This window comes from Aspergillus melleus, assembly GCF_016097325.1.
Source record: "Aspergillus melleus strain CBS 546.65 chromosome Unknown contig2, whole genome shotgun sequence".
Taxonomy (NCBI): Eukaryota; Fungi; Ascomycota; class Eurotiomycetes; order Eurotiales; family Aspergillaceae; genus Aspergillus; species Aspergillus melleus.
The window spans coordinates 2404784-2429398 of NW_025763371.1; the positions used below are offsets into that span (position 1 = coordinate 2404784).

The following is a 24615-nucleotide window of genomic DNA, read 5'->3' on the forward strand; positions in this document are numbered from 1 at the left end:
GGCAACGCGTTGGAGGAAACCACGAAAATGCCGCCAGGTCACGGGACTTTCGTCTCCATTAGACTTCCTGGTTGGGCTTAGCGCCGTGGAAATTCGATGGATCATCGGCAGCTTCATTTGGAAGTTCATCTTCTCTCTGTGTTACTCTCTCTCCGGCATTGACCAGAAATAAAATTGAAGAATGTGGAGGCCTTCTGTTTTCCTGTCCTCCCATCCAGAGGCTGCCCTCCTCCGAGGAGGCTCCAGTCGCTGCCTCAGCTGTCGATTCCAACTTCGCAATGCCGTCGCCGCCGCTCGCCCAAGACCTGCTCTTCGATACTATGCCAGCAACAGCAACGGCAACGATGCGAGCAAACCCTCAACCACCAAACCCCCAAGCCCCGAAAAGGTTCAATTCAAACAGAACGCTCCCCCCTCCTCTCCTTCCGCCCCCGAACCCGGCGATGAAGACTTCACGCCGCCGACCCTAGACCGACCCATTGGGACCATCATCCCGCCGGAAGAGGGCCAGAACTCGGGTATTGACTCGCGCAGCATGCGACAGCGACGAGATGATTTCGTGAACTATGACCGACATCTTGAGCGACGGAAAGAACTGTACTGCCCTCCCCTCGTCTCCCATCTCTATCCCTCCGCCAAAACACTAAGCTGACCATCGTAACCTCACCCTAGAACCCGACAAGTCGCCAAACCCTACTTCCGCGAATGGTCGAACATGCGCCACCACGAGGGCAAGACATTCCGATCCAACACACGGCTCTTCAAGCGCGACAAGGCCCTCTACTTCCCCAACCTCAGCGGCATCACGCTCGCCTCGCCCAAAGAACCCCAAGACACGAGCGCGCTCCTCCGCGGCAAAGTCAGCGTTGTGAACCTGTTCTCCAGCGTGTGGGCCGAATCGCAAGTCGCGACCTTCACGGGCCCCGAGCAGAACCCGGGTCTCTACGAGGCGTTCCAGACGGCAAGTCCGCTCGTGCAGAAGGTCGATATCAACGTGGAGGAGAACGCGCTGAAGGCGTGGCTGGTCCGCATGTTCATGTTCCGGATGCGCGCTAAGCTGGACGCCGCGCAACATCCGCGGTGGTTTATGGTGCGGAAGGGCCTGACGGAGGGGCTGAGGGAGTCGATTGGCATGATGAATAGTAAGGTGGGGTATGTTTATCTGCTGGACGAGAACTGCCGGATTCGCTGGGCGGGCAGCGGTCCGGCCGAGCCGGAGGAACTGGAGGCGCTCAATAATGGCGTGCGCAAGCTGATCCAGGAGAAGAAGATCAGTATGGAATCGGAGCTGCCGGCTCAGGAGTGGGAGGCTAGGACGGGTCACGATGACTCGGCTAGTCTGAAGCCCAGAGTGGTTATGAAGCCGTGATTGAATCAAGTGTGGATCATGAGTATTTCTCGGTTTCGCATTCACATGTATGTACATACATAATATATATCGGCAACTTCGAAACGCCAGCGCGCCGATCGGATTAGCATTTCCTGTATAGTAATAGAAATGGAAGAGAAGGTCGAAAGATCAGCATGCAACGCCATCCCAAATGAACCAGCCAATACCAATATGAACAATCAAGACGAAAAGGCCCGGGCTATCAATCAATGAATCAATCAAGAAACCACCTCTTTATCAACAAGCCCCCTTTCGAGAAAGAGAAAAAGGACATGCTCATCTCAAAAACAACAACATCAAAAAACAAACCCCAATAAACGCCCCCAGAATCAACGCATCCCTCCTCCTCTTCGACCCAATCTTCCCCATCAACGCATTCATACCCGGCACCTGGCCCGCGGCACCGACAATCCGCCGATTAATACTCGCCAGGGTCTCGCGCTGCAACCCGAAGTTCTCATTGATGGCATACGCCTGGCTCAGGACGCCGTCGATGACGTTATGGCTGCTGTCGATGCGGCCGCGCTCCTCGAGCATGTAGTCGGCCTCTGCGGCGGCGGGGTTGGAAGCGTGGTAGGCGTTGATGTCGGAGCGGACGTTGGAGAGGAGGTTGGCGCGGTCGCGGGACTCGGTGATTGCGGCGGAGAGGCGGGAGAGCTCGCGGCGGTGGTCGGAGAGGACTTCGCGGTGGCGGGCGAGGTTGTTTTGTTTTAGGGCCGAGGAGGTTAGCGTTGCTTCGGAGTCGAGGAGGCGGGCGAGTTGGGAGATTAGGGATGTGCGCTAAGAAGTAGGTTAGTTTGTTTCTTTTTCGTCTTGGAGTAAGGATATGGATAAGGAGGGAGAGGAGGTACCTTTTCGAGGAGTTCTTTCAGTTGCGATTCCACGCGGAGTTCATCTTCTGATGGTGTCGGGGGGAGTTTGGTCATGGATGCATATTGGGCGTAGGAGTGGAAGAGGGTTTCGGTCTGAATTGTATATATCACATCAGTATTCAGTTCTGGATTATCATCAAACGACAATCTGGTCATCCACGATGAATGATACGATACTAGGCAGAAGCGTCATACCTGGGTTTCCAGTGAGCGGGCCTGCTGCCGGAGCTGAGCCCACCCGGTGCCAGTCGAGGTGGCCATGGATTGTATGAAAAGACAAGATTTCAGATAAGCAGAGAAGAGAAGAGTCAAGCAGAAGACAATGATATTAAAATAATGCGCGGGTCAAATGTACACTGCAACGTCACCGGCACTTCACATGGAAATCAAAGCATCCAAGACGGAAACCAACTCAGCCCGAAACCCCAAGGCGGCCGCAACCGGCAGAACTGCGCCCCATCACCAGCCACAACCGTCTCTCGATCCCATCACGTGCCCGCTTAGTCGGCGCACCACCCGCCAGAAAAAATTAACCCTAGTCCCACAACGAACATCCAATTTGACCCGGTCCATCTTCAATCTTCACGTCGACAACCCGTACGATACGACACGAAGCCGCCCACCATGGTATGATGCCCTGTTTGTCTGGAATTTTTGATCTGGGAGAAAAAGAAGCTGACGGTTTTATTTTTTTTGGTCATTTAGTCGTCCAAGGTCAAGGCTGGTCAGCTCTGGGGAAAGAACAAGGATGACCTCTCCAAGCAGCTGGAGGAGTTGAAGACCGAGCTTAACCAGCTCCGCGTGCAGCAGATCACTGGCGGCGCTTCGTCCAAGTCTCACAGAATGTGCGTTTGAAAAAATGAATCCCCTACCTCAGAACCCGAATGGACGGTTTGATTGGATTGGAACGACATGGAACGAACGAACGGAATGAGATATCTGCGCCGGTTAGGAGAATCAGTGGGGGAACGAAATTCTACGATGGCATGAAATTCCAGGAAGAAAAGAGGGGAAAATCGACTCCACGACAATACAAGGAAACCAAACCCAGCGACCGGCGCAATCTCTTCCATCGTTCAATTCTCACCTCAACCTCCATCCACCAATCTCCAGGACTCGAAAATCAAAAGGAAACCCCCCGATACTAATATTTCATCTTTAGTCACGACGTCCGCAAGTCGATCGCTCGCGTTCTGACCGTCATCAACGCCAACCAGCGCGCCCAGCTCCGTCTCTTCTACAAGAACAAGAAGCACATCCCTCTTGACCTCCGCCCCAAGCTCACCCGTGAGCTGCGTCGCCGTCTTACCAAGCACGAGTCTACCGTGCAGACGGAGCGCAAGAGAAAGCAGCAGATCCACTTCCCCCAGCGGAAGTACGCCATCAAGGTATGAGCCATTCGAACCTTGTTGGGAAGACGCCACCACACTGCGCTTTTCCCCCAAACCCACGCAGACAGGCAAATGGCAAACATGATCGCTGATACTTGATACCCTTCAGGCTTAAATGAACCCCCAGGGCCGTGCTGCGTGTGGATCTGATCTGGATGGAGTTATGGGAACGTCGTTTATTAAGATGACGGGTTGACCTATCTATACCTTACGGAGGGAAATGGGTCGGTTTCATCAAAAAATACGTTTCTTTATTCTTTTTTTGAGAAAATTGATCATGTAACCTAGAGATGAAAGGATGCAAGGTCGACATAAATGAAGGCTTTACTTGACGTGAATGATGCATGAATTCCCTTTTCTTTTCACTTGGGCTCTTTGCTGTGCTGTGCTGCAACTTGCGATTATGGGGTACTGGCACGGGGTGTCTCGAACTTGGTTCAGGGGTCCTGTCTGGGTCTCCTGTCTTATCTCCACGAGGTTCTCATGCATTGGAACTTGGTCCCGTACTACCTCGTAGGACATCCAATCCTTCCGTCTTCACTCGTCTATACATCTACCCGTGTGCACCACCCAAGTTCCTACTATTCTCCACAGTCAAGCGATCCCCCAGGCGAAAGCAAAATATAGTATCATCCATACCCAACTAGCCTATAGACTTATAGTATATACAACCCTCCCACCCCACTATTTCCCCTCCAACTCGCAAACCCACCCCCCACCACAAATACAATACCTCACATACCCCAGTTTATACAACATCCGGAACGAGAGATACGGACGCGGCGGGTACGTCCCACACAAGATCCCACAGCACCGCACACAGCGCCTCCTCGCAGGACCACCACCAGGAGCAAACGGTCTCTCCCCACCACCGCCACCACCAGCAGTACTCGACGGCGCCCTTGCCGGAATCTTCTTAATGATATCAACATCCCTCGTCCGCCGATACATCTCGGCGCGCCGATCCGTGCCCAGTCCCAACCAACTATAATCCGCCGTATAGATCGCCAAACGATCAATATCGGGCTTCAGCGCAGGCACGGTCTGCCGCAGGATCGTCGCCACAGCGGGGACCAGGACGGGTGAGATACGGGCGTTAACGAGCAATTCCCGCTCTGGGCCAGGACGCTCGGCGTCACCGAACCCGGCGCCATGGTAGCCGTGGCGCACGGCGGAGTCGACGCCCGCGATGAATTTCTCGTATACGTCGATGCGCACGGGCGAGGCGTCGATTGTTTGGCAGACTTCTGCGTAGTAGATCCGTGCGTCGCCTGTGAGAGGGGCTGCGGCATAACCGGCGTAGATGCCGCGGAGGCCGCGGCAGATGAAGCGGAGGAAGGCGCGTGACATGCTGGAGAGGAGGATAATGAGGGGGAGGGAGGTGGTGGTTTTTACTGTAAGTAATAGTTGGTTAGTGTTGGTGTGCGCGGTGATGGGTTAAGGAGGGGGTGAGGCATACGCTTTTGTGCAAATGCTTCCTGGTCGGAGAAGATGTCTTCGAATTCATCGGCGAGATCGAGGAGGTCGTTGAGGACGAAGTGGAGGAAGTCAAGCGCCCATTTGGTGTTGCCTAGGAGTATGCGTAGGGCATCTGTCCAGAGGGCAGAATTAGCAGTGCCTTGAGTTAGATCGAATGGATTGTATCATACCAGGATCTGGAGCTTCGTTCTGAGCTCCCTTGCTGAATTGGATGAACAAGGCATATAGAACGGATGCGTGCCGCAGTTGAAGGATAGCCCAAGGGACATTGGACGCGAAGCTGCGGGGCTTGTATTTATCCTTGAAGCCGAGAGCAGCCTGGATGCTGAGACAACGGGGAAGATATTGATGGCTCATGAGCTTATCGTTCTCCTGGGTAAAGTTGCAATTAACGGCCAACGCGCGATAGACTTCGTTGACAAAGGTCGCTTGGTCGTCTGGCAAACTATTAGAACAAGTGACTTGGTGAAGGAAAGGTTCCACCCACCAGGTGATACTTGACGTCGGAGGATCATGAGAATATCGTCCGTGTTGAGTTCGCTCCCGCAGCCACGGCAGAAAGCCAGCGTCAGCGAGGCAATGGCTGCAGACAATTTACCTGACGAAGTAAGCATAATGTATAGATCTGATAAATTCAGCACATACTCTCATCTGAAATACCATTCTCCACGCCATATGTGTGCTCCATAACTCTGAGCTGTGGTTGCCCGTCATTGTCAAGCATCATAGCAATGCAACCGCTAGGAGAGAAGCCAATGTATAGCCCTGCGAATGTCGTCAGTGCTGCTTCAATCAGACAGATCAGGAGAACAAACCTGGCGTGTCTGGAGGGTAGTTAAAACCAGCCTGAGCCAAACTAGTCACTGTATTCGCATCATCGTTTCCGTTGAGGATGACCATTGTCTTGGGGTCGTAGAAGGTGATCGTACTGTCATCGTAGGTGATGGCCAGCACATTCCCGAATTCCGTCTGGTCAATTGATATCACGTATTTATCGCATGGAATATCCTCCAGTCGACGGACGACCGTTTTTGGCTAGTCCGAGGTCAGTACCAAATTATCAAGTCCATATTGTGGTTCTTCATACTTTCATCTGGACGCTGTTCTTCTTCGAGGCAACTTCGTCGAGTTTAGGGTGCAATACTTGTGGCGCCGATTCAAGCTGCCATCGGACGATAACGCCGGCAGGGAGTTGTTGCGAGTGATTTGGAACGGCATGAGGAGGAATTGAAAACACCGCAACGATCCACGGATTCGTCGTCATGCCGGAAGGGCTGTCATGAGCCGCCATAATGATGTCCAGGTGCGTAAGACAGTACAAAGAGTTTGTGGTCTGGGGGACGCCATTAGGATCTTGTCCCTCGTCCCGATTCAAGGAGGGCAAGCAGCAGGACGTTTCGACTTTGGCGTGCATGAAGCGGAAATTGGGAACGGGGTATTGGCTCGGGTTCGGGGGGTGCTTGAGCTGGCTCGGATCCCATTGCGCGGGAGTCCAGTTGATCTGGGCCCGGTAGAAGCAGAGCTTCTGGCAGGCAGAGTGAGTCGCGATTACGATCCCACCCTGGACAGCCCCGATGGCCGCGTGGGTTAACGACCGGTCCGAGTAGGCTGTGCTCTTCAGTTCTGCCGCGATCTCCGCCCATTTACCGTCGGGGTTCTGATACAAAAGTCGAATCATCCCCGATTTGGTGACGCAAACCAACGCCGCCTTACCGGCCGGGTGGAGCGGGCCGATGGGACGGCGTCGAAACGGGGAGTACGCCCATCGACCTTGGACCTTGGCCGCTTGGTTGAAAGCGTGGACCTAGTCAAATATCAGCGTCATTAATCGGATCAGCAGTGACGGCGAGACTCACCGAGCGCTGGATGTTTAGCCACATCATGCCCACAATCTGGCCGCCATCGTCATCGGTGTCAAAGTGCGCATGACGCTGTCCGGCGAGATTATTGAGAGCAATAGCGATGTTATAGATGGACACACGGCCCGACGAGTCGGCCACAGCCAATTCCGACCCGACCTCATTCCAAGACAGGTGGACGAGTGGATGACGATCGTGAGCCTCGGTCACCGGGCTCAAGGGGGTGTCCTCACTCAAGATCCACTTGCCATCGGACGGGCGACACTCCAAATGACGGAGGTTCACTCCTAAAGTGTCATGGGTGATATATGCGATACATCCCTGTCGAGACCAGGCGATTTTCCTGCGAACGTAGTTGGCCTCCGCCCTTCAAACATGGGGATGGAGTTGTAGGGTCAACTTACTGGCAGCAACCCGAGAGTCGCAACTCATCCAACCGCTGCGCAAGACCTTTGGTAGAGGTGTTGGACGGCAGACCCAGCTCCAGCGAGGCGGGTTCGCCAAACAAATCATCGACGTTGATGCCGTCATCCATCATCATCGGCATGATAGATGAAGACTAAATAATTAATCCAATAATCAACAATCAATCTACGGCACCGCGGTTGTGCCCAGCCCTTGCCAACAAAGAGCCCGCGGGCAACAAAGGGAGATTCAGTAAGCGACAATGTACAGAGGTATCAGCTAGATCATATAGTCATTCATTGTTCCGACAAGTAAGTAGTGTAGTAAGTATCACTATCACCTCTCCAATCCCATCACAGCCGATCCTAGAGCCCGGGCTGACTCAGCGTCACGTGAGGTCATGTGCGCGCCGTATCCCGGCCAACGCGTCCGTCCAATGACCGCTCTTCTTCACGAACTGCCCTCTAAGATGGACAGGCACGGCAACTAATTACAGTACCACTACTCTTGCGATGACTTAACTGAGACTATGCTGACTTGAATACGATCGAACCAACTTAATGAAAGACACTCTGTACAGGGATGGGGTCCAAGTCCAGCACGATCCAACGGGAACCAGAAGATGACCGGGACGGAGACAAAGAAAGTACGGAGTAACTCCAGTCTACTCCGTCCACACGGATCTTCCAGGTGGATTACTCGCCTTCAAGTCACGGTTGCGACGTTTGCGGAAACCCTACGCCGGGCGACGTGAGCCCGCATCAAGCCGAGTGGATCGGAAGTCGAGAACACCAGACCAGACCAGTTTGAAGACCGACGGGACAGTGCTCGAGCCTGCGGGAATATGTGCATGTCGATGAAAACCGGTCCCAGGCTGATAGATCAGCATGCAGGTCGTGGGGGCGAGCCAGAGGGACGAAGAGGGGGAGCTCTACACAGTACACAGTGTGCACCAGAGTCCCAGCATTCTGTCCTCGTCAAATTAAAGCCAACAGCTCAATGCGAGCTGCCGGCCAATCAGACCGGACGGTGTTAAACCCGATTGAAACTAGCAGGACGGTGGGTTATTGTTGTTGTTTTGGAAGAACCATCATCTGATGCCGAGACGGTGGCATCTTGATTGCGGTGATTGATATGACTGCCCATTCTTTGACTCTGGTTGAACTAACGATGATGCTTTCGCTTATTCCCTCCGTCCTTGCTTCTTCTTTTGGCGCTCGATGATATTAGATATGCTCCATAACCGTAGTCTTCAGTCTTCAGTCTTCAGTCCACACTCTGCACTCTACCCTCTGCTCTCTACACTCTTACCCCATGATGGCTCTCTCTTGACAGCATTCCCAACCAACATACCAACCCCCGTTGCCCTCGTAGTTAATCTGCTCTCCTCGCTCGCTCTCTCTCGATCGCCGGACTGAATCTCCTTCTGGTCCGGAGAATTGCCGTGGGTCAAAATAAACAGAGCACAACGGCTGCAAGCGAGAGAGAACCAGACTTCTTGCGGTCTTTTCTAGTTATCCCTCTCGAACTTCCTCCGCCTTGACCTCATCACTTTCTTTTTTTTCTCGGTTTCGACCTGCCCGTCCGCGCCCTTTTCTTCTTTCTCCCTTCCCCTCGTCCTCCTCCCTCTTCCTCCTCTTTTCCCTTCTCGTTCCCCCACGATCACGGAGTTTCGACGTGGGAAATTACCGGTTGGGAGCGAGACAATTCCGACTTTTCAATCGACCGGAATTAATAAATTCGCTCGTTGTCTGCCTTTCCATTCCCCAATTGAACGCCCATGATTGTCTGTTCGGGTGTGGTATTCACCTCTTTGTGAAGGCTCTTTTTCTACGGGTCTTTCTCTCCCCTTTTTCTCCTCCCCATCGCTGCCACGCCAACACACTCTCTCCTTCTTCCTCTTCCGTCCTCCCTCTCTGACGACAACGACTCTTCCACACTCGCCATGGAGGATGATTTCTCAGATGTGTCGGAGCTGAGCTCTGCGCCTGCGTCGCCCTCACCACCGCCCGGGTTCTATCCCTCGCCTCCCCCGTCGCAGGACGCGGACGAGAGCCGCCAAGCAGAGCTGCCGCCCGCCCGGAAGAAGCGACGGACGGCGGCGCCCAAAGAGCGGCGCACGCAGCGTCTCGATCTCCGCCTCGGCTCGGACGCCCAACAACAGGCCCAGATCGATCTGCTCACCAAAACCATTCGTCGTCACCGCAAAATCGTCGTCATCGCCGGCGCTGGCATCTCCACTTCTGCAGGCAGTATGTTCCTTGTCCCTGGACATGTTTCTCCTTCCAAGCAAATTCCCTCTAATCATTTTTTTTTAACTCTATAGTTCCCGACTTTCGGTCCACCGATGGCCTATTTAAATCCTTGCAGAAAAAGCACAATCTAAAGGCGTCCGGCAAACTACTTTTCGATGCTGCCGTCTACCAGGATGAAAACCTGACCGCTTCCTTCCAGGATATGGTGCGGTCGCTGTCCGAGGAGGCGGAGAAGACTTCGCCCACCGCTTTCCACCACATGCTGGCTCGTCTCGGTCAGGAGGGTCGCTTGACTCGCCTGTATACGCAAAACATCGACGGCATCGAAACATCCATGCCCCCCTTGGCCACGCAGATTCCCCTGAACGTTAAAGCGCCGTGGCCGCGCACGATCCAGCTGCACGGCAGTCTCGACAAAATGGTGTGCCAGAAGTGTCGACACCTGGGCGATTTCGATCGCGTCATGTTCGACCGACCCGATGCGCCCGAATGTCCCGAGTGCTCCAGAAACAACCAGTTCCGCATGGAGACCGGACAGCGCAGCCATGGAATCGGCAAGATGCGACCCCGCATCGTGCTCTACAACGAGCACAACCCCGACGAGGAAGCCATCACGTCTGTCATGAATGCCGACATCCGCTCCCGCCCGGACGCGCTGATCGTGGTGGGGACCAGCCTGAAGATCCCGGGGGTGCGCCGTCTCGTGAAAAGTCTCTGTCATGTGATCCGCAGTCGCCGCAACGGAATGGCCATGTGGATCAACAACGAGCCCCCCGTGGGGAAAGAATTTGAGGATTGTTGGGACCTCGTGGTGACGGGCGACTGCGAAAAAGTGGCCCAGCTGGCCGCTCTAAAACGGTGGGATGACCACTCGGAGGAAATCTTTGACGAATGCAACTCGTCCGAGGTCGAGCGCGTGAAGAAGGGATCAGAGGTGTCGATCGTGGTCTCGACGCCGAGAAAGAGACAGAAGACGTCGACTGGCTTCCTCACGCCGTCCTCCAGCCAGGACGAGGATGTCAAGAAAACCCAACACGCCCAGAACACGCGTGCCAATCCCGCCAGTCGCGGACCCAAATTGGAGGACGTCCTTAAAGGGACCAAGGCCGCTGCGCCCAAGAAAGCGGCCGCGAAGAAGAAGCCCGCCGCTGCCCCTCGGAAACGCACGACCAAGAAAGACGCGCCGGCCAAGAATACCAAAATCACCAACTTCAGCAAAGTCACCAAAGCGCCCAAGGTCGGCGCCGAAGACAAGTCCATCAAGCTGGAAAAGGACGATTCGAAACCGATGCATCCACTTCCTCCTGGTGCCGCGCGCAATAATGGACCGATGTTCCCTCATCTGAGTCAACAGAAGGGGGAGACCACGCCGACGCGCAGTAGTAGTCGCTGGCGTCAACCAGACACGATCTCACCCAAATCGGTACCTAACGGAATGAGTGAGTTGCTGAACCAACCGACCGCATGAGTTAATCACGGCTCTTACTTTATGTCATCATTAGTCTATCTTTCTACTTATGTGTTTGTGTTTTTCTTTTTCACTTTTACCTTTCTTTCTCTGAGATCGCGACGTGGTCGCTCGGAGCCTGTCATTTGATGTTTGTCTGTTTGGGTGTCAAGATACCATGATAGACTATCTTGCTTTGGCTTTGGCGTTTGGTTTTTTTGACAAGGGTTGTCTTATCTTTATCTTTCGGATATTGAGCCCTTTTTTCTGTCCTTTGATGCGTGACCAGGGATTCCAATCCCTATGAATGCGTCCGAGACCTGCATTTCTCGTGGTTTTTTCGTTGTACAACTTGATGGGACACCGTGATCATGTAGTGATTGATGCATTGCGCGGTCGTTGATTGGGCGTTTCTGAGCAAATCCGGCGTCGGTGGGGTCTTTTCGCTTGTCTCTATCTTATCTTATTTGCATTGATGATATTCAAGGGACACAATGGAACGAATGATTACCTTGTTTATTTTTATGGATTATGGATGCCATGCACTGGTCAGATGGTGGAAGGTCAATCAATATCAATGTTAATTCTTACGTCTCGTATCATACAATTGACTTCACTTTTACTTTCCCTTGTATGGGATATATAACACCAACTCACTGAACAATTAACCTAACAGATAAATAATATGACAGCCTATCCGAGTCCCAGGTCCCCTCGCAACTGCGACCCCGGCCCATTCTCATCCTCACTTTCCGTATCATCATCGCCCGCCGCATCGGGATCCATCGTCCGTTTAGCTCTCGAGTCTCGATCTAGATCTTCCACGCGATCCGGATCCTCTTCCTCTGGTACCTCATCCTCATCTTCGTCCTCCTCTTCTTCGTCGTCTTCCTCCTCAACCTCCGTCTCATTCTCATCTACCTTCTCGGGCTCATCCTGTGTCTCATCTCCGTCGTCGTCCTCGTCATCCCCATGGACCCCACTCCCATTCACATCTCTCTTCACCCTCTTCGCGCCCCTCGCGACACTCGCACCTAACCCTTCCTTCGCTGCATCTTTCTCCCCACCCTCGACAATGCTAGTCGCGTCATCCTTACCGATCCCGACATCGACATCGGCAGCAGCAGTAGCAGCAGCACCGGTATTATTAGTGCTGTTACTCGTGTTGGTATTCCCTCCCTTACTCTTCCTCTTCCCAGCCTTCAGGTCCGTAAACGCATCAAGCTCTTTCTCCAATCGAGGTCGGAACCCCTCGAGTTCTAGTTCTGAGAGCGCGGAAAATACGTCTGCGGGGGAGAGGGTGCGTTTGAGTGTTGCTTCGTTGGCGCTGTTGTTTTTAGACGTATGTGTTAGCGGTGTACTTCTGTGTGCACGTATGCTATGTGTTTTTGTGTTATAAGTGGATAGGGTAGGGTAAGGATATAGCAACGAAGCAACGCGAAAGACAGTTCTTTCACCGGTTGCAGAAGATAGAAGGCGAAGTCGGAGTAGAAGGGAAAGGAGGAGAGGAGGGGGCGGGGAGCATACTGCGACGACAAATATGAAACAAACACCGTCGCGGCCTTTTGGATCGCCAACACCGCATCCTTCTGGAGGGAGGTATTCGGGGGCAAGACGGATTTAGCAAGACGGAGGGTTAGCGAGCGAGGAAGGAGATAGTCCTATTGTACACGATTATTTTCGTTAGTCACGATCACAATTACAATCACCGTATCTTCCAAGGTCCAAGTTTCAATATCCAGGTTCTGACACAAAAAGAAACAAGAGTTTCGAATTGAAAAGAAGAGAGGGAGGAGAGGGGTAACATACATCAATACTCGCCCTCGCCTTCAACTGCTGCTCCGTCGCTTGTACTGATTGCGAAACGGGCTGGGATGGCGACTGATCAGGCAGGTCGGGGGATTGCGTGTGTATCTGTGTCTGCGTTTCTTCCAGGTCGCCTGGTGTGCTGGAGGTGGATTTTCGAGGCATGTTTCTTTTTGCTTTGCTTTGAGCGCTGACTGCCGTGAGTTGGTGGGTGGGTGGTTTGTTTGATGATGCCGTGGACAGTGTTCAATTGTGTACAGTGCACCTATGTACTGCTGAGGTCAGGAGGGTCGAAGAGAGACGGAGAGTCAATTGTCGGAGTAAGCGTGCAGAGAGATAGGTAGGTGAGAAGCAACGCAAGGCGACTATGAAGCCAGCAGTTACTAGGTCAAAGGATGAAAAGAAAGAATGACCAAACCAAACTAACTCAATATATCCAGTCAAGCGAAGAAATTAAATATTATGTTCAGTCAGATAACATAGCGTTAGGTGAAGGTCAGAATCCAGGCACAGATTATGAAGGTGGAATTCTTTTTTTCGAAAACGCGACGCGATGGCGGGAGCGCGACGGGCTGCGGTGGCGATTCGGCGCCTGATAAGAGCGGTTTTATCGATCGTGCAGACAATGGCCGGAGCTGAGTTTCTTGGATTTTAGGATGATGCTCAGTTTAATGCTGGCTGGATTGTTCTACAATTATGATTACTATGGAGGCGCTTGTTTCTCGATAATATAGAGATTTGTAGTAATTAGCATAGCTACATATCCATATTCCTATGACTCGGTGGAATTACAGATATAAAATTTAGAGAAAAAGAAATGTCAGAGAAGGCCAAGCGCGCTCTCTAAAATGAGGATGGAGCGCATGGAAAGACAGCAACAACAGTCCATGTTAACTCCGTACGAGCAAAAAGAAATGCAAAAAGAGATGACAAGAGTGGGATTCGAACCCACGCCATCGTGAGATGAGTAGGAAACTCAGTTGAGTTGTGAATTAAGGTATACCTTAACCTACCGCCTTGGACCGCTCGGCCATCTTGCCAATTGATGGAGAAAGTGCTTATTTTAGTGCTCTATGAAGCTAAGCTAAAAGAAAGTGAGGTGCAGGCGGGTTACCTCTAGATTTTGGCACTGCGCCCAGTCACTGACTGGCCATGTCTACTAACACTAAATCTCCATCTAAAGCAGATTACGCGTCCACAATCTGATTCTCCTCGGGCGAGACATCAACGAACGAACAATAGACCAGAGCAGAACAGCTCCAATCGACCTTGAATTCCGATCAACTTCTCGGCGGGCCTACTATAACAATGGAGAAAGCTGCACTTAGCATCTTCACTTCTGGAAGCACATATCGGAACCCTCACACCCTTCTTTGTACATGGCGGCAGCTGGCAATGCGGCACCTATCCAGACTTCATTGACCGGCCAAAGTTAACCTGACTCGCCAGGGCTGCATCTCTGCCTTCAACTACACGCTTGTACCTCGGCCGACGGTGGAAGAGCGAGTGCAGGAAGTTGTCGTCTCCTTAGACCATCAGTCCAAAGCATGTCTCGACTGAACATCGACCCCAGCCGAGTCGTTCTAACAGGCCACAAGTCCGGCACGCACGATTCGCCCTGCTAGCGACAGGCCTGGGAAACCCGCAGCGAGCAAGAATTTGTATCTACACCCGTCACCCGCGAATGTCCCAGTGATCTGAACACATAGTACAGGGACACAGGCGAGGAATGGTAGCCCCACGACAAGGACTACCAACAACCTAGCCATCTTCCTTGAATAGCTCGCCGTGGCTGCCTAGACTCGGTGGTATCATGTCTCGGCTCGAGTAACAGCAATATCCTCGTCGGGTGTCTGACCAGGGGAGCTCGTGAATTCGAGTGCGAGATTCTGATCCCTATGCTACCTGGGGAACTTGATTGTTGCTGTGGAGGTAAGTATTCTCATTCGACACGGACCATTCAACCTGCGATCCATTGCAACTAGCCCGGCGTCAGGACAAATGCTCGCCATGATCGAACGTGTGCCAGATTTGCTCCAACAATTCACGACTTGAATATCTAGAGTAATAGGCATCGACGTCAAAGATTTTGAATAACATGGTCTAGATCCAACTCTCTGCAGGCTTCCTTGGTCAATGTATTTCGGATATTGGTGACTCTTCAAAGGCGCATGAATCCCCTTCTCGGTTTTCCATACATGCATGCAGATGGAACAGGGAATGGGCTATATATGGCGACGAGCTGTCCGTGTTGCCATACAGTGACTACGAACCAGGAGTTAAGGGCTTCAGTGGACAGTCGTGCGTGGGTGTTGTTACGTAGCTACGTAGGCTCGTATTCTTAAGTACGTCCTAGGTGCGTATATAGGTTGGTGATTTGCGGTGTGGATGGATAAGGTGCTTCGCGGAGGGCAAGCTTCAGACGATACAGCCGTAGCATGCATACTCCCGTGTCACTCTCCTGGAGTTGGCAAAGTTTTGATGGATCAGAGATGGCGAGTGGAAGTGGATAGTTATAAGGAAAGCTATGCGTAGATATCTATAACCTTCTCCTCATAGTAAAGTTAAACAAGGGGGCCACATCCCACGAACACGCAAATCCGAGTCACAAAAATGGTCTCTGTCTCCTTCTCCCGGGCGATTTTAAAATGAAAGACAGGAAGAAGAAAAAGCAAAAAGAAATGACAAGAGTGGGATTCGAACCCACGCCATCGTGAGATGAGTAGGAAACTCAAGTTGAGTTGTCAGTTAAGGTAACACCTTAACCTACCGCCTTGGACCGCTCGGCCATCTTGCCGGTTGTTGAAGAAAGGGTGATATCTTTGACATCATAAGCCTCTTTCTACAAATAGCCCTAGCATCCGGCTAAGACAATGAAGTATGTACGGAAATCGCCTATACTAGTCTACAAATCGATCTGCTTTCATTTACGCTTTCCTAAAGACTGAGCTCATTTTCAATTTCGTAATTCAGTCGGCAATAATGCATTTTTCTGCGCCTAGATGCGGTCGTTCGTGGCATTTTCTAGGACCGTAGGACCGTAGGTACATGGTTCGGGCATAGACGTTTTCTTTCTTGGGGAGACACCGATGTAGTATCTAAGTATGCCCTGGCGTCTGAAGCTATACGAGCAATACTGTATGGTCTCTGGTATGTGAGGGGGGTAGTTCCACGATGTACGTTAGGGCACTACCATATGCGTGGCTTCGAAGCAATATATTAGGTATGTGGTATGAAATTTGTTCGGGGTTACTCTCTATGCTAGCAGGTCACGTCGTGTCAGAGTATCTACGTAATCATGGTTGAACATGCATACTGTGAGTTCTTGGGGCAAATGATCGTACATGGTGGTTGTGTGTAGTACAGATCATGACGGTTGATTGCCAGATCTGGTGCAGGGCGCAACATGGAGAAGGATGAGGATGGTGTGGAACGAAACAAATCCAATTGAGTTAGAAAAAGCTGGGGGGTTGAGGGTAAGGAGAAATGAAAAGTTCTTACGGGCGAAGGGGGCACCATATCTCAGATGTTGCCTCCCATTGTGGCTGTTGGTTTGGCCTGTACCTATCAGCGAAAGCGTTCCGGTTCCAATATGGAGATACACAATTAAATTACATTCACATGATGTACAATTTGGCACGCTGGGCTTACGTGGAACCAGATATTAAGTTTGATTTTATCGATCATTCTCGTGACTTGGGTGCTCGATACACAAGTTACCAGGCATTGTGCTATGTTTCCCCTCTGTAGCCATTCCTAGTATACTGCACCAATGAGAACCCTTTTCGTCTGTAGTTTGACAACGTCCTTTACTCTGGCTTCGCGATAGTTCTCCTGAAGTTGGGGTTGTGTGTTTAATTGTATGCAGTTGCAGTTCGTCCTTATCCATCAATCTATAGGTAGCCAACAATATATAACCGAATGACCAACCCACACAGCACAACCGACAACAGCCCAAGCAGGCTTAACCCTAATAACCCACCAGACCAGCGCCTAGAGCACAGGAATAGAACCTTTGTACAACACCAAACAGAACCCAATCCCCACCAAACTCAGACCCCTCCACCCCTCCAAACTCAAGCCTACGGCGCATAAATCTCACCCACTCACTTTCTTCAATATAATGCCAAATAATTGACCCATTTACATCAACCGGGCAAGATGGCCGAGCGGTCCAAGGCGGTAGGTTAAGGTGCTACCTTAACTGACAACTCAACTTGAGTTTCCTACTCATCTCACGATGGCGTGGGTTCGAATCCCACTCTTGTCAGTTCTTTTTGCTTTTCCCACTTCCTGCGTCAGGTAAAGTAGGGTGGTATTTTTTTCCCCCGGTTCCTGTGGGTTCGTGGGTGGGTGTTCGGAGTGGATGGAGGTGATTTGATTGGATTGTTTCCTTTGGACTACATTGGTGTCTACGGAGTAGGAGCATAACCTATCTATCCATAGCAAATTCAATATAGGGAGCACAGGAGGAGGTTGCTTTTGTAGTAAATGCCACAGCCAAAGTGGTACGCAGTCGATTAGTTCTCCATGTATACAAGCAAGTGAATATCACGTGTAGGATAGTATAAGGGTGATGGGCAATGGCAAGTACATGCCTTTGGTCACCTTAATATTCAAGGACAAACACAAGCCCAACAACTCCCATCGTCATCAGAGCTCCTTCAATGGATAGGTTCCACACAAGCCAAAGCTCTCCATGTACAAGAAAACACATGGCGGCTCCGAGTAGAATAACAGCTTTATCTGCTGTCTGCTCCACCTTATCGCTGAATCTCTCCAAGAACACTGATTCTATCGTCTTGTTGTTTCCATGCGGCCTGCACGAGAACCCAAGTGAACATTCTGCCTGCCCACGAACGTGAGGGTCGTGTGCATTCTAGATGAAATTGCCAGGTTCGGATGTGCCACCTGGTTGCCAGACCTGATGGACGTCATCTTGCTATGCAAAATGGGAGAGCTAGTTAAGAGGACATGGAGAATGATATGTATCATAGTTATGATGAAGATAATAACGATAATGTTTTAATCTGATAACAACCATATTTAGACTCCACTACTCGTCAGGCCCTGTGTGAGTCCTAAGGACCTAAGAAACTTCATATCCTCTATGTCCAAAGGCGATTTAAGTAACGTGAGATTGCAAAAGGCTATAAAATAAAAAACGACTCATAAGAATAGCAAACCCTTCATTCGCCTGTATTCTTGTTCTTTCTAAAATCTTCCAAGCTTCAAAGCCGTAGATAACTCCAATGATAGTCCGGGAGTTTATTAGGAAGTCCGTGTTTTAACAGGTGCCATCGACTAAAATAACAGACATGAAATACAATTCCTCTAGAAATGGTTCTATTAGAAAGGCCTAGCCAGTTAACTGTACAAACTCACCCTCGCGTATGGATCCTTGATGGGAGATTCTAAGGGCTGCAATGTGAGGGAAGGGTTGGAGGACTGAATGGCATCTTATATGTGAATCCCTGCAAGAAAAAGCACGAGTAGACGCACACGCTGAGGTTTGGGCGGAAACAAGAAGGCGTCTCTCGCTTCTAATGGAAACCCATACACTCAGGCGCTGACCCCGTAGTTTAGACCTGGCGCATTTCTCATAAGGGTCCGAGTGCAGTACAACCAATGTAAGCACTAGTGGAACCGCCAATTCTGTGACTGATGTGACTTAGATGGCTCCAGCGCCACCATCATCAACCAATCATACATCAATCTGGGAGAACAGTAGCACATAATGGTGATCAATTATGCACTATCAACACATAAATATCACAAAGGGCGCAAGATAGATTTCATATTCTCACAGACACTCGAAGAGTCTCGTCTTCACTCGAATCTTTTGTCTTGAACATGGGCAACCAAATGAGAATTGACTTACTCCAGGCCGAGGTCGACGAGAACGACCAAAGCTTTTTCCGCCTGTTAGTTGACGGCCAGACAGTCAAATACATTATCATTGAACCCGGCATCTATAGCACCGAAGATATGTGCTTTGGTCCTTCACTTGTTTCTATCTTGCCCGAACTCCCCCCGGGAAACTGGAACGATGGTTTGGTTGCTCAAGACGCCAACGATGCTCGGCCACGTTTTGCATATGTCAGGCTGACTCGATACCCTGGGGTTCGAAATACTTGGCATGAAACCTACGTCGATTATCTGAATCTCTCAATCGGACGAAAACTACGGACGGGGATTTACAAAGTCCACTGCCCATCATTCGACAAAACTGTGGTCGCCAAATTCGCCCGTTTCCCCTGGGAGATCCAATACATCGAGAACGAAACCACAGCATACCAATAGATCTCCGACCATAACATCGGGCTTCAATTCTTTGGCCATTTAACTGAGCACGGCCGGGTAATGGGGTTCTTGATGGAATACATACCCAATGCACGGCACGCTGGTGCTGAGGATGTCCAGGCCTGCAGGGAGGTATTATCTCGGCTACATGCTTTAGGGGTTCGACATGGAGATACAAATCGGTTCAACTTCCTCATTCGTGATTCGAATGCCACGTTGATCGATTTTGACACGGCCCAGAAGTGTGATGATCCAAGCGTGTTGCTGCAGGAGTTGCACAATTTAACCATGTGCCTGGAGGATATCTCGGCCAGAGGCGGGGGAGGCCTTCTCTGAAATGTACCGTGGCGGTTCTTGCTGAAGGAAAGTAGAAGTATCTATCTATGTACTATCTTATTTATCTTGAAAGAGGCTCCATTAGCTTGTGCTCCTGGGGCCTTTTGTTCAAATAGGAATGGGCTATTCGTAGTGGATTTTACGCATGTTATATAAGAGTAACCAAAACCCGTCTCTCGTTGCCTGAGAAGTTTCGGAGACCTTCGATGAAAAGGTATCTACTATCTGATTATTATCTTTTACTACGATACTGTTTGAATAGCTAACATCTATTTATACCACTAATGATATCGTCGCCCTTTTATGCTGCCAAGTTATTGCAAGAAGCTACCTTCTGAATGTAAAGTAAATTAGCTCTCCCCTAGAGGATTTGGCTTTTATCAAAGAATGGATTCTGAGAGGCCGAACGAATGATAGATAGTTACCTATATTGTTCTGCCTACCTTCTAGACAAAAAGAAAACACAGATTACTCTACTCCATCTAGCAGGCATTCCCAAGACACATCATGAACGAAAGACATCTAGATTCATCATCAAGTATCAACATCTATTAGCTCACGGATCTCATCACCCAGTTCAATCAAGTCGAGTCAACATTAGAAAAAGAAAGATCAAAGAAAACCAGGCCTGCAACGCCTTCTTTTTTTAGGTATCCACAGAAGCAGCAAATCAAGAAAAAGAAAGACAAAAGAAAAGACATGAAAAGCTAGATCAGCAGTCAAAAGAAGATACAACCACACCAAATGGTGATGTAGGTCCCCAGAACTGGTGCTACTGATCTACTCAGCCATCTCATCATCCCCATTCCCCCACAATCCCTCGATCTTGAATTCCTTCGCCCATTCCGTGACGATCTGTCTCGTGTCCACACCGGGTCCGACCTCCGTGGCCGCGGCGCCCTCTGTCGTGGTGACGACCGGCAGGACAGGAGCGTTGACCCAGCCCTGGATGCGGCCGTCTCTCCAGTCGTTGATGACGGTCATGGCGGCGGCGTCGATGTTGGGGATACCGCCCTTACCGAGACGACCGCGCTTGCGGGCAACGTGGATGAGGAAGTCATTGACCTGGTCGCCGCCAGTGGGGAAGAGTGCGGGGATACCGTAGAGGTTGAGGAGCTTCTGGAGGAGGCCGTCGGTGGTGGAGAGGCGCTTCAGGAGGAGTTTGACGGCGGGAACGGGGTCCTCGATCTGCTTGGGGGGCACGGCATTGAGAAGGATGAGACGAGCGTGCTCATCCTGCTTCTTCTTGTTGCTCTTCTTGTTGGTGCTCTTCTCGCCGGCGTTGGGGAACACGATACCGGGCGAGTCGATGAGCTTGAGCTTGCTGTCGAGTTTCACCTGGCGGAGGCTGGTGGTGACGCCGGCCTCGGCGCCGGTGGGACAGGCGTTGCTGGAGCCCTTGTTGAGGCGGGCCGTGAGGGCGTTGATGACGGAGGACTTGCCGACGTTGGGGTAGCCGATGACGCCGACGGAGACGGAGCGCTTCAGCTGCTTGGTCTGCGCGAAGGACTTGAGGGCCTTGAAGAGCGTGTCCGAGGTGCCCTTGACGGTCAGCTGCTTATGGTCGAAGCTGTGGGCGTTGGCGGTGCCGTTGGACGCCTTGAGCGGCAGAGTCGGGAAGTACCGACGCAGATGGATCAACCAGTCCTTCAGCACGGGCGGGGGCACAAGATCGATCTTGTTGAGGATGAGGATCAATCGCTTGGATCCGGCAGCGGCAGACATGATCTCGCGCTCGACGTCCTTGGAGCGAGTGCCCTCAGGGTCCCGAGCATCCAGCACGTACAGAACGACATCGGCATTGTCAATAACCTGCTTGAACACCTTGTCGAACTGTCGTCGCGAGGTCTCCTTGCCGTGAGACTGCGAGACAAGCTGAGGAGCCTCGTCGTCATCCAGAGCCGCACCGCCCTCCTCGTCGTCGTCCATCGCATCCATATCTTCATCGTCGTCCTCGTCCATCTCGTCGTCATCCTCGTCTTCATACTCGGCCGCTCTGGCACGCGCAGACGCCAGCAGCGCAGCCATGGGGTTCGAAGAATCTCCATCCTCATCCATATCGTCGTCATCCATGCCATCGCTGTCGATATCCTGCTGGATCTGACCGTCGATCACCTGGGCGGTCTGACCGGACTGGGCCTTCTGGGCGGCGCGACGCTCACGAGCCTCATCGCGAATTCGCTGCTGCTCCTCGGCCTTCAACCGCTTGCGCTCCTCGATCTCGTGAAGCAGCTTGTCCTTGTGCGGGAAGAGGTTGGGGATACCGGGGTCCTTCTTGATCTTCGAGCGCCATGTAGGATCCTGATGAAAAAAGTTGTCAGTGAATTGCGCCGACGGAACGAACATATAGATAGCAATGTATCATAAAAGCGGCAGACAGAGCAACAACAGCGAGAGCATACCTTCTTCGCAAGCTTCTTCTGCTTCCGTTGCTTGGCCGCAGAAGCCTTTTCAATCTTATGTCGTAGTCGGACGGGCGTCCGCTTGGAGTTCTTGCCTGGACGATATATCAGCTTCAATTTTCCCCTCTTCCATTTTCTTTTCCCGATCAAGGCAGAACAAGAAAGAACCTGGAAAATATTCCAAGCATACCTATATTAACCATCTTGAAAAATCTTCACACCGAAAAAACCCGAGAAGATGTGAAAACAAGACGGACCGAGATAAGAGACTCCGAACAATTTTGTGCAAAGTTGAGCGGCCGCCAAGAATTTCTCTGCGCGCTAAGATAACCGGAGAAATTGGTGCCGCCGATCTCCGATCATCCCGCGGATTTCGTCCAGCTGGAGTATGCCATTACCATCTTCTGCTTCATTCCTGTGATTCCTTTTCTTTACTTAGACTGTTGTGCCTTCGAGATTATTCACTATCTTTTAGATCCCTGTCTGTCTTTTTCGTCTGTTTCATAGAGCACGCTATAGACATAGACAACATGACTCAACCGCAAGGCTCCTTCTCTGCCCCGCCGCAAGTCGTCACGTTCGATGGCCTTCTATCGGACTTTGATGGAACTCTTGTTGATTCTACAGATGGTAAGCATACTATGAGCACACATCGCATTACCTTCTCAAGCGGAATAAAATTCTAACGATGAGTCTCCTCCCTAGCAATCGTCAAGCACTGGCACAAGTTCGTCCGGCCCCGATAACTGATTCACCCCACCATCCAACACCAGACACAACGAGACAAATAAATGTTGAATATGGATCCTAACCGCATCCCACAGGATTGGAGCGGAACTAGGCGTCGACCCCAAGGTAATTCTTGCTACCTCGCATGGTCGCCGAAGTATCGATACCTTGGCCCTGTACGACACCACCAAGGCCAACTGGGAGTGTAAGTCGCCGATCCGAAGCCCTCTATATATGGATGAGTGGGACATAGTATATGCTACATGCTCTATGCCAAAGATAGAGCACGCGGAAACACAACGGTCTCAAAAGGAGAAAGAAAGAGTAGGCCTAACGATATAATCTCTTGATATCTGCAGACGTCAGCTACATTGAAGGCTGTATCCCGAAAGAGTACGGCTCCGACGCCGTCGAAATCCCCGGCGCCCGATCTCTCCTCTCCGCGCTCGACGAAGCCGGCGCACGCTGGGGCGTCGTCACGTCGGGCACTCGCGCGCTGCTCGAAGGCTGGCTCGGCGTCATGAACCTCACGCATCCCGACATGCTGGTCGTCGCGGAGGACGTCGAGCTAGGCAAGCCCGACCCGCGCTGCTACCTGCTGGGTCGTGCGAAGCTGGGACTGGAGCACTCGTCGTCGCTGGTGGTGTTGGAGGACGCGCCGTCGGGGATCCGCGCGGGCAAGGCGGCCGGATTCAAGGTGCTTGCGCTGGCCACGACCCACACGCTGGCCCAGCTCCAGGAAGCCGGGGCGGATTGGATTGTGGAGGACCTGAGGAGCGTTTCGGTCAAGGCCGTTGCCGATGGCCAGATTCAGTTGGAGATTCGGAACGCTTTCCAATAAAGTCGATGTTTGATGCCGTGGGTGGTGCAAGGGTCTTCTTTTTTTTTTTTTCACGACGGAGTTTTGACTCCAATAGATTACGGGCATTTTTTTTCTCTTCTACTTCTTCTTCTTCTACTTCACTTCCTATATGGGCGTTTTGCCTTTCCTTTCCCTAATTACCTGACCGGGCCTTAGGGTTTCAGATAGACTTTATTTTTCTTGCTGTATGTACATACCTAGAACCACTTTACCCCGTAACTAAAACCATTACCCACAACCAACTCTCTTGTAGCTTAAGTTACTCCGTACAGAATAGTCAGTAGGTACCTCTTCACCTGTGTTTTGAACCCTGTTTGGACGATGATATGACATGTATCTGCCGTGTAGACGGGTGGAAACAGGAAAAGTGCCTTGCATGAGACTAATGTGCCCACGGAAGCAAGAATCGGGTTTGTATTCATTTAACTTTTTTCTTTCACTTTGCGAAGATCCATTTCAACCCGCCCATGGCAACCACACCGTGCATGAAAAACAAAGCCAATCGACCAACGCCAAAGAAAAGCCAAACGGCAGGCAGCAGACAGACAGACAGACACAACAAGGCTACGTACACCGTACGGCACCTTATCCACAACGCCCGCGGTTTTCGAAAGTGGAATCCATTCCACGAATCGAATCAGGCTGACAACAACGGGACGGGGCTCTCAACATGCTGGCTGGCTGGCGGTGTACACTGTCCAGGGAACTGCATATTGGCGAAATGATATCGACTCACTTCCAAGAGAAACATGGCTGGCGGGGACCTTCTCCATAACGATGTAGGTTCCGAGCTAATCAGCATTCACGGACTACACCGAGATGTTTGCCGAAGCAGCATCGCCATCACCGCTTTCTCACCCTGTATGATGAGTCTCACGCGTCGTACTCAACCGGGTAACCTGGAAGGTACATATCACAGAGGTGTACCCGCATGTTTAAAGTTGCGAAACATGCTGGTGAGTTAAGTTAAAAGATCTCCCGACATGAATGCTCACCGACAACTCGGTCGACCTACTGTAGTGCAGTCACTCTCGGTTGGGTATGGAGACACATAGTTAATCATACGAGGGAGTTGAGAT

General features: G+C 51.3%; 9 protein-coding genes and 3 non-coding genes across 12 annotated transcripts; 6 read left to right on the forward strand and 6 right to left on the reverse strand.

The window, feature by feature from the left end:
- Positions 1–181: 181 nt before the first annotated feature.
- Positions 182–1369, forward strand: ATP10 (mitochondrial ATPase complex subunit ATP10; the record flags this gene model as incomplete). The annotated part of the gene is made up of 2 exons (XM_046085284.1): positions 182–597; positions 673–1369. 2 exons carry the CDS (start codon positions 182–184, stop codon positions 1367–1369), a joined length of 1113 nt encoding a protein of 370 aa, XP_045941247.1.
- A 297-nt stretch (positions 1370–1666) lies between these two features.
- Positions 1667–2523, reverse strand: GOS1 (putative vesicle transport v-SNARE protein Gos1; the record flags this gene model as incomplete). The annotated part of the gene is made up of 3 exons (XM_046085285.1): positions 1667–2170; positions 2242–2355; positions 2458–2523. 3 exons carry the CDS (start codon positions 2521–2523, stop codon positions 1667–1669), a joined length of 684 nt encoding a protein of 227 aa, XP_045941248.1.
- Positions 2524–2886: 363 nt separating this feature from the next.
- Positions 2887–3768, forward strand: rpl35 (60S ribosomal protein uL29; the record flags this gene model as incomplete). Its single annotated transcript, XM_046085286.1, has 4 exons — positions 2887–2889; positions 2968–3107; positions 3425–3650; positions 3763–3768. 4 exons carry the CDS (start codon positions 2887–2889, stop codon positions 3766–3768), a joined length of 375 nt encoding a protein of 124 aa, XP_045941249.1.
- Positions 3769–4337: 569 nt separating this feature from the next.
- On the reverse strand, positions 4338–7538 carry sin4 (mediator of RNA polymerase II transcription subunit 16; the record flags this gene model as incomplete). The annotated part of the gene is made up of 9 exons (XM_046085287.1): positions 4338–5047; positions 5113–5244; positions 5303–5569; positions 5620–5730; positions 5778–5897; positions 5948–6167; positions 6220–6936; positions 6989–7334; positions 7396–7538. 9 exons carry the CDS (start codon positions 7536–7538, stop codon positions 4338–4340), a joined length of 2766 nt encoding a protein of 921 aa, XP_045941250.1.
- Positions 7539–9341: 1803 nt separating this feature from the next.
- LDX57_003631 (putative SIR2 family histone deacetylase (Hst4)) lies at positions 9342–11119 on the forward strand (the record flags this gene model as incomplete). The annotated part of the gene is made up of 2 exons (XM_046085288.1): positions 9342–9648; positions 9723–11119. The coding sequence occupies 2 exons, from the start codon at positions 9342–9344 to the stop codon at positions 11117–11119; spliced, it is 1704 nt and encodes a 567-aa protein (XP_045941251.1).
- Positions 11120–11791: 672 nt separating this feature from the next.
- Positions 11792–13069, reverse strand: cbfA (putative CBF/NF-Y family transcription factor; the record flags this gene model as incomplete). Its single annotated transcript, XM_046085289.1, has 3 exons — positions 11792–12425; positions 12626–12759; positions 12908–13069. The coding sequence occupies 3 exons, from the start codon at positions 13067–13069 to the stop codon at positions 11792–11794; spliced, it is 930 nt and encodes a 309-aa protein (XP_045941252.1).
- A 762-nt stretch (positions 13070–13831) lies between these two features.
- On the reverse strand, positions 13832–13944 carry LDX57_003633. Its single transcript has one exon. It is a non-coding gene; the product is annotated as a tRNA-Leu (tRNA).
- A 1642-nt stretch (positions 13945–15586) lies between these two features.
- Positions 15587–15701, reverse strand: LDX57_003634. The gene has a single exon. It is a non-coding gene; the product is annotated as a tRNA-Leu (tRNA).
- A 1358-nt stretch (positions 15702–17059) lies between these two features.
- LDX57_003635 lies at positions 17060–17174 on the forward strand. Its single transcript has one exon. It is a non-coding gene; the product is annotated as a tRNA-Leu (tRNA).
- A 1552-nt stretch (positions 17175–18726) lies between these two features.
- Positions 18727–22226, reverse strand: NUG1 (putative GTP binding protein). Its single transcript, XM_046085291.1, has 3 exons — positions 22136–22226; positions 21946–22040; positions 18727–21844 (listed from the first exon to the last, which is right to left on the reverse strand). The coding sequence occupies exons 1-3, from the start codon at positions 22146–22148 to the stop codon at positions 20324–20326; spliced, it is 1629 nt and encodes a 542-aa protein (XP_045941254.1). The 5' UTR covers positions 22149–22226; the 3' UTR covers positions 18727–20323.
- On the forward strand, positions 18758–19207 carry LDX57_003636 (uncharacterized protein; the record flags this gene model as incomplete). The annotated part of the gene is made up of 1 exon (XM_046085290.1): positions 18758–19207. The coding sequence occupies one exon, from the start codon at positions 18758–18760 to the stop codon at positions 19205–19207; it is 450 nt and encodes a 149-aa protein (XP_045941253.1).
- Positions 22227–23194: 968 nt separating the features above from the next.
- On the forward strand, positions 23195–23515 carry GPP1 (DL-glycerol-3-phosphatase; the record flags this gene model as incomplete). The annotated part of the gene is made up of 1 exon (XM_046085292.1): positions 23195–23515. One exon carries the CDS (start codon positions 23195–23197, stop codon positions 23513–23515), a length of 321 nt encoding a protein of 106 aa, XP_045941255.1.
- Positions 23516–24615: the final 1100 nt, after the last annotated feature.

What these genes read in the sequence shown, in the direction of transcription:
- NUG1 (XM_046085291.1), bottom strand. An exon ending in AGAAGAAGCTTGCGAAGAAG is followed by an intron (nt 21,845 to 21,945) that starts GTATGCTCTCGC and finishes TTTTTTCATCAG; the next exon opens with GATCCTACATGGCGCTCGAA.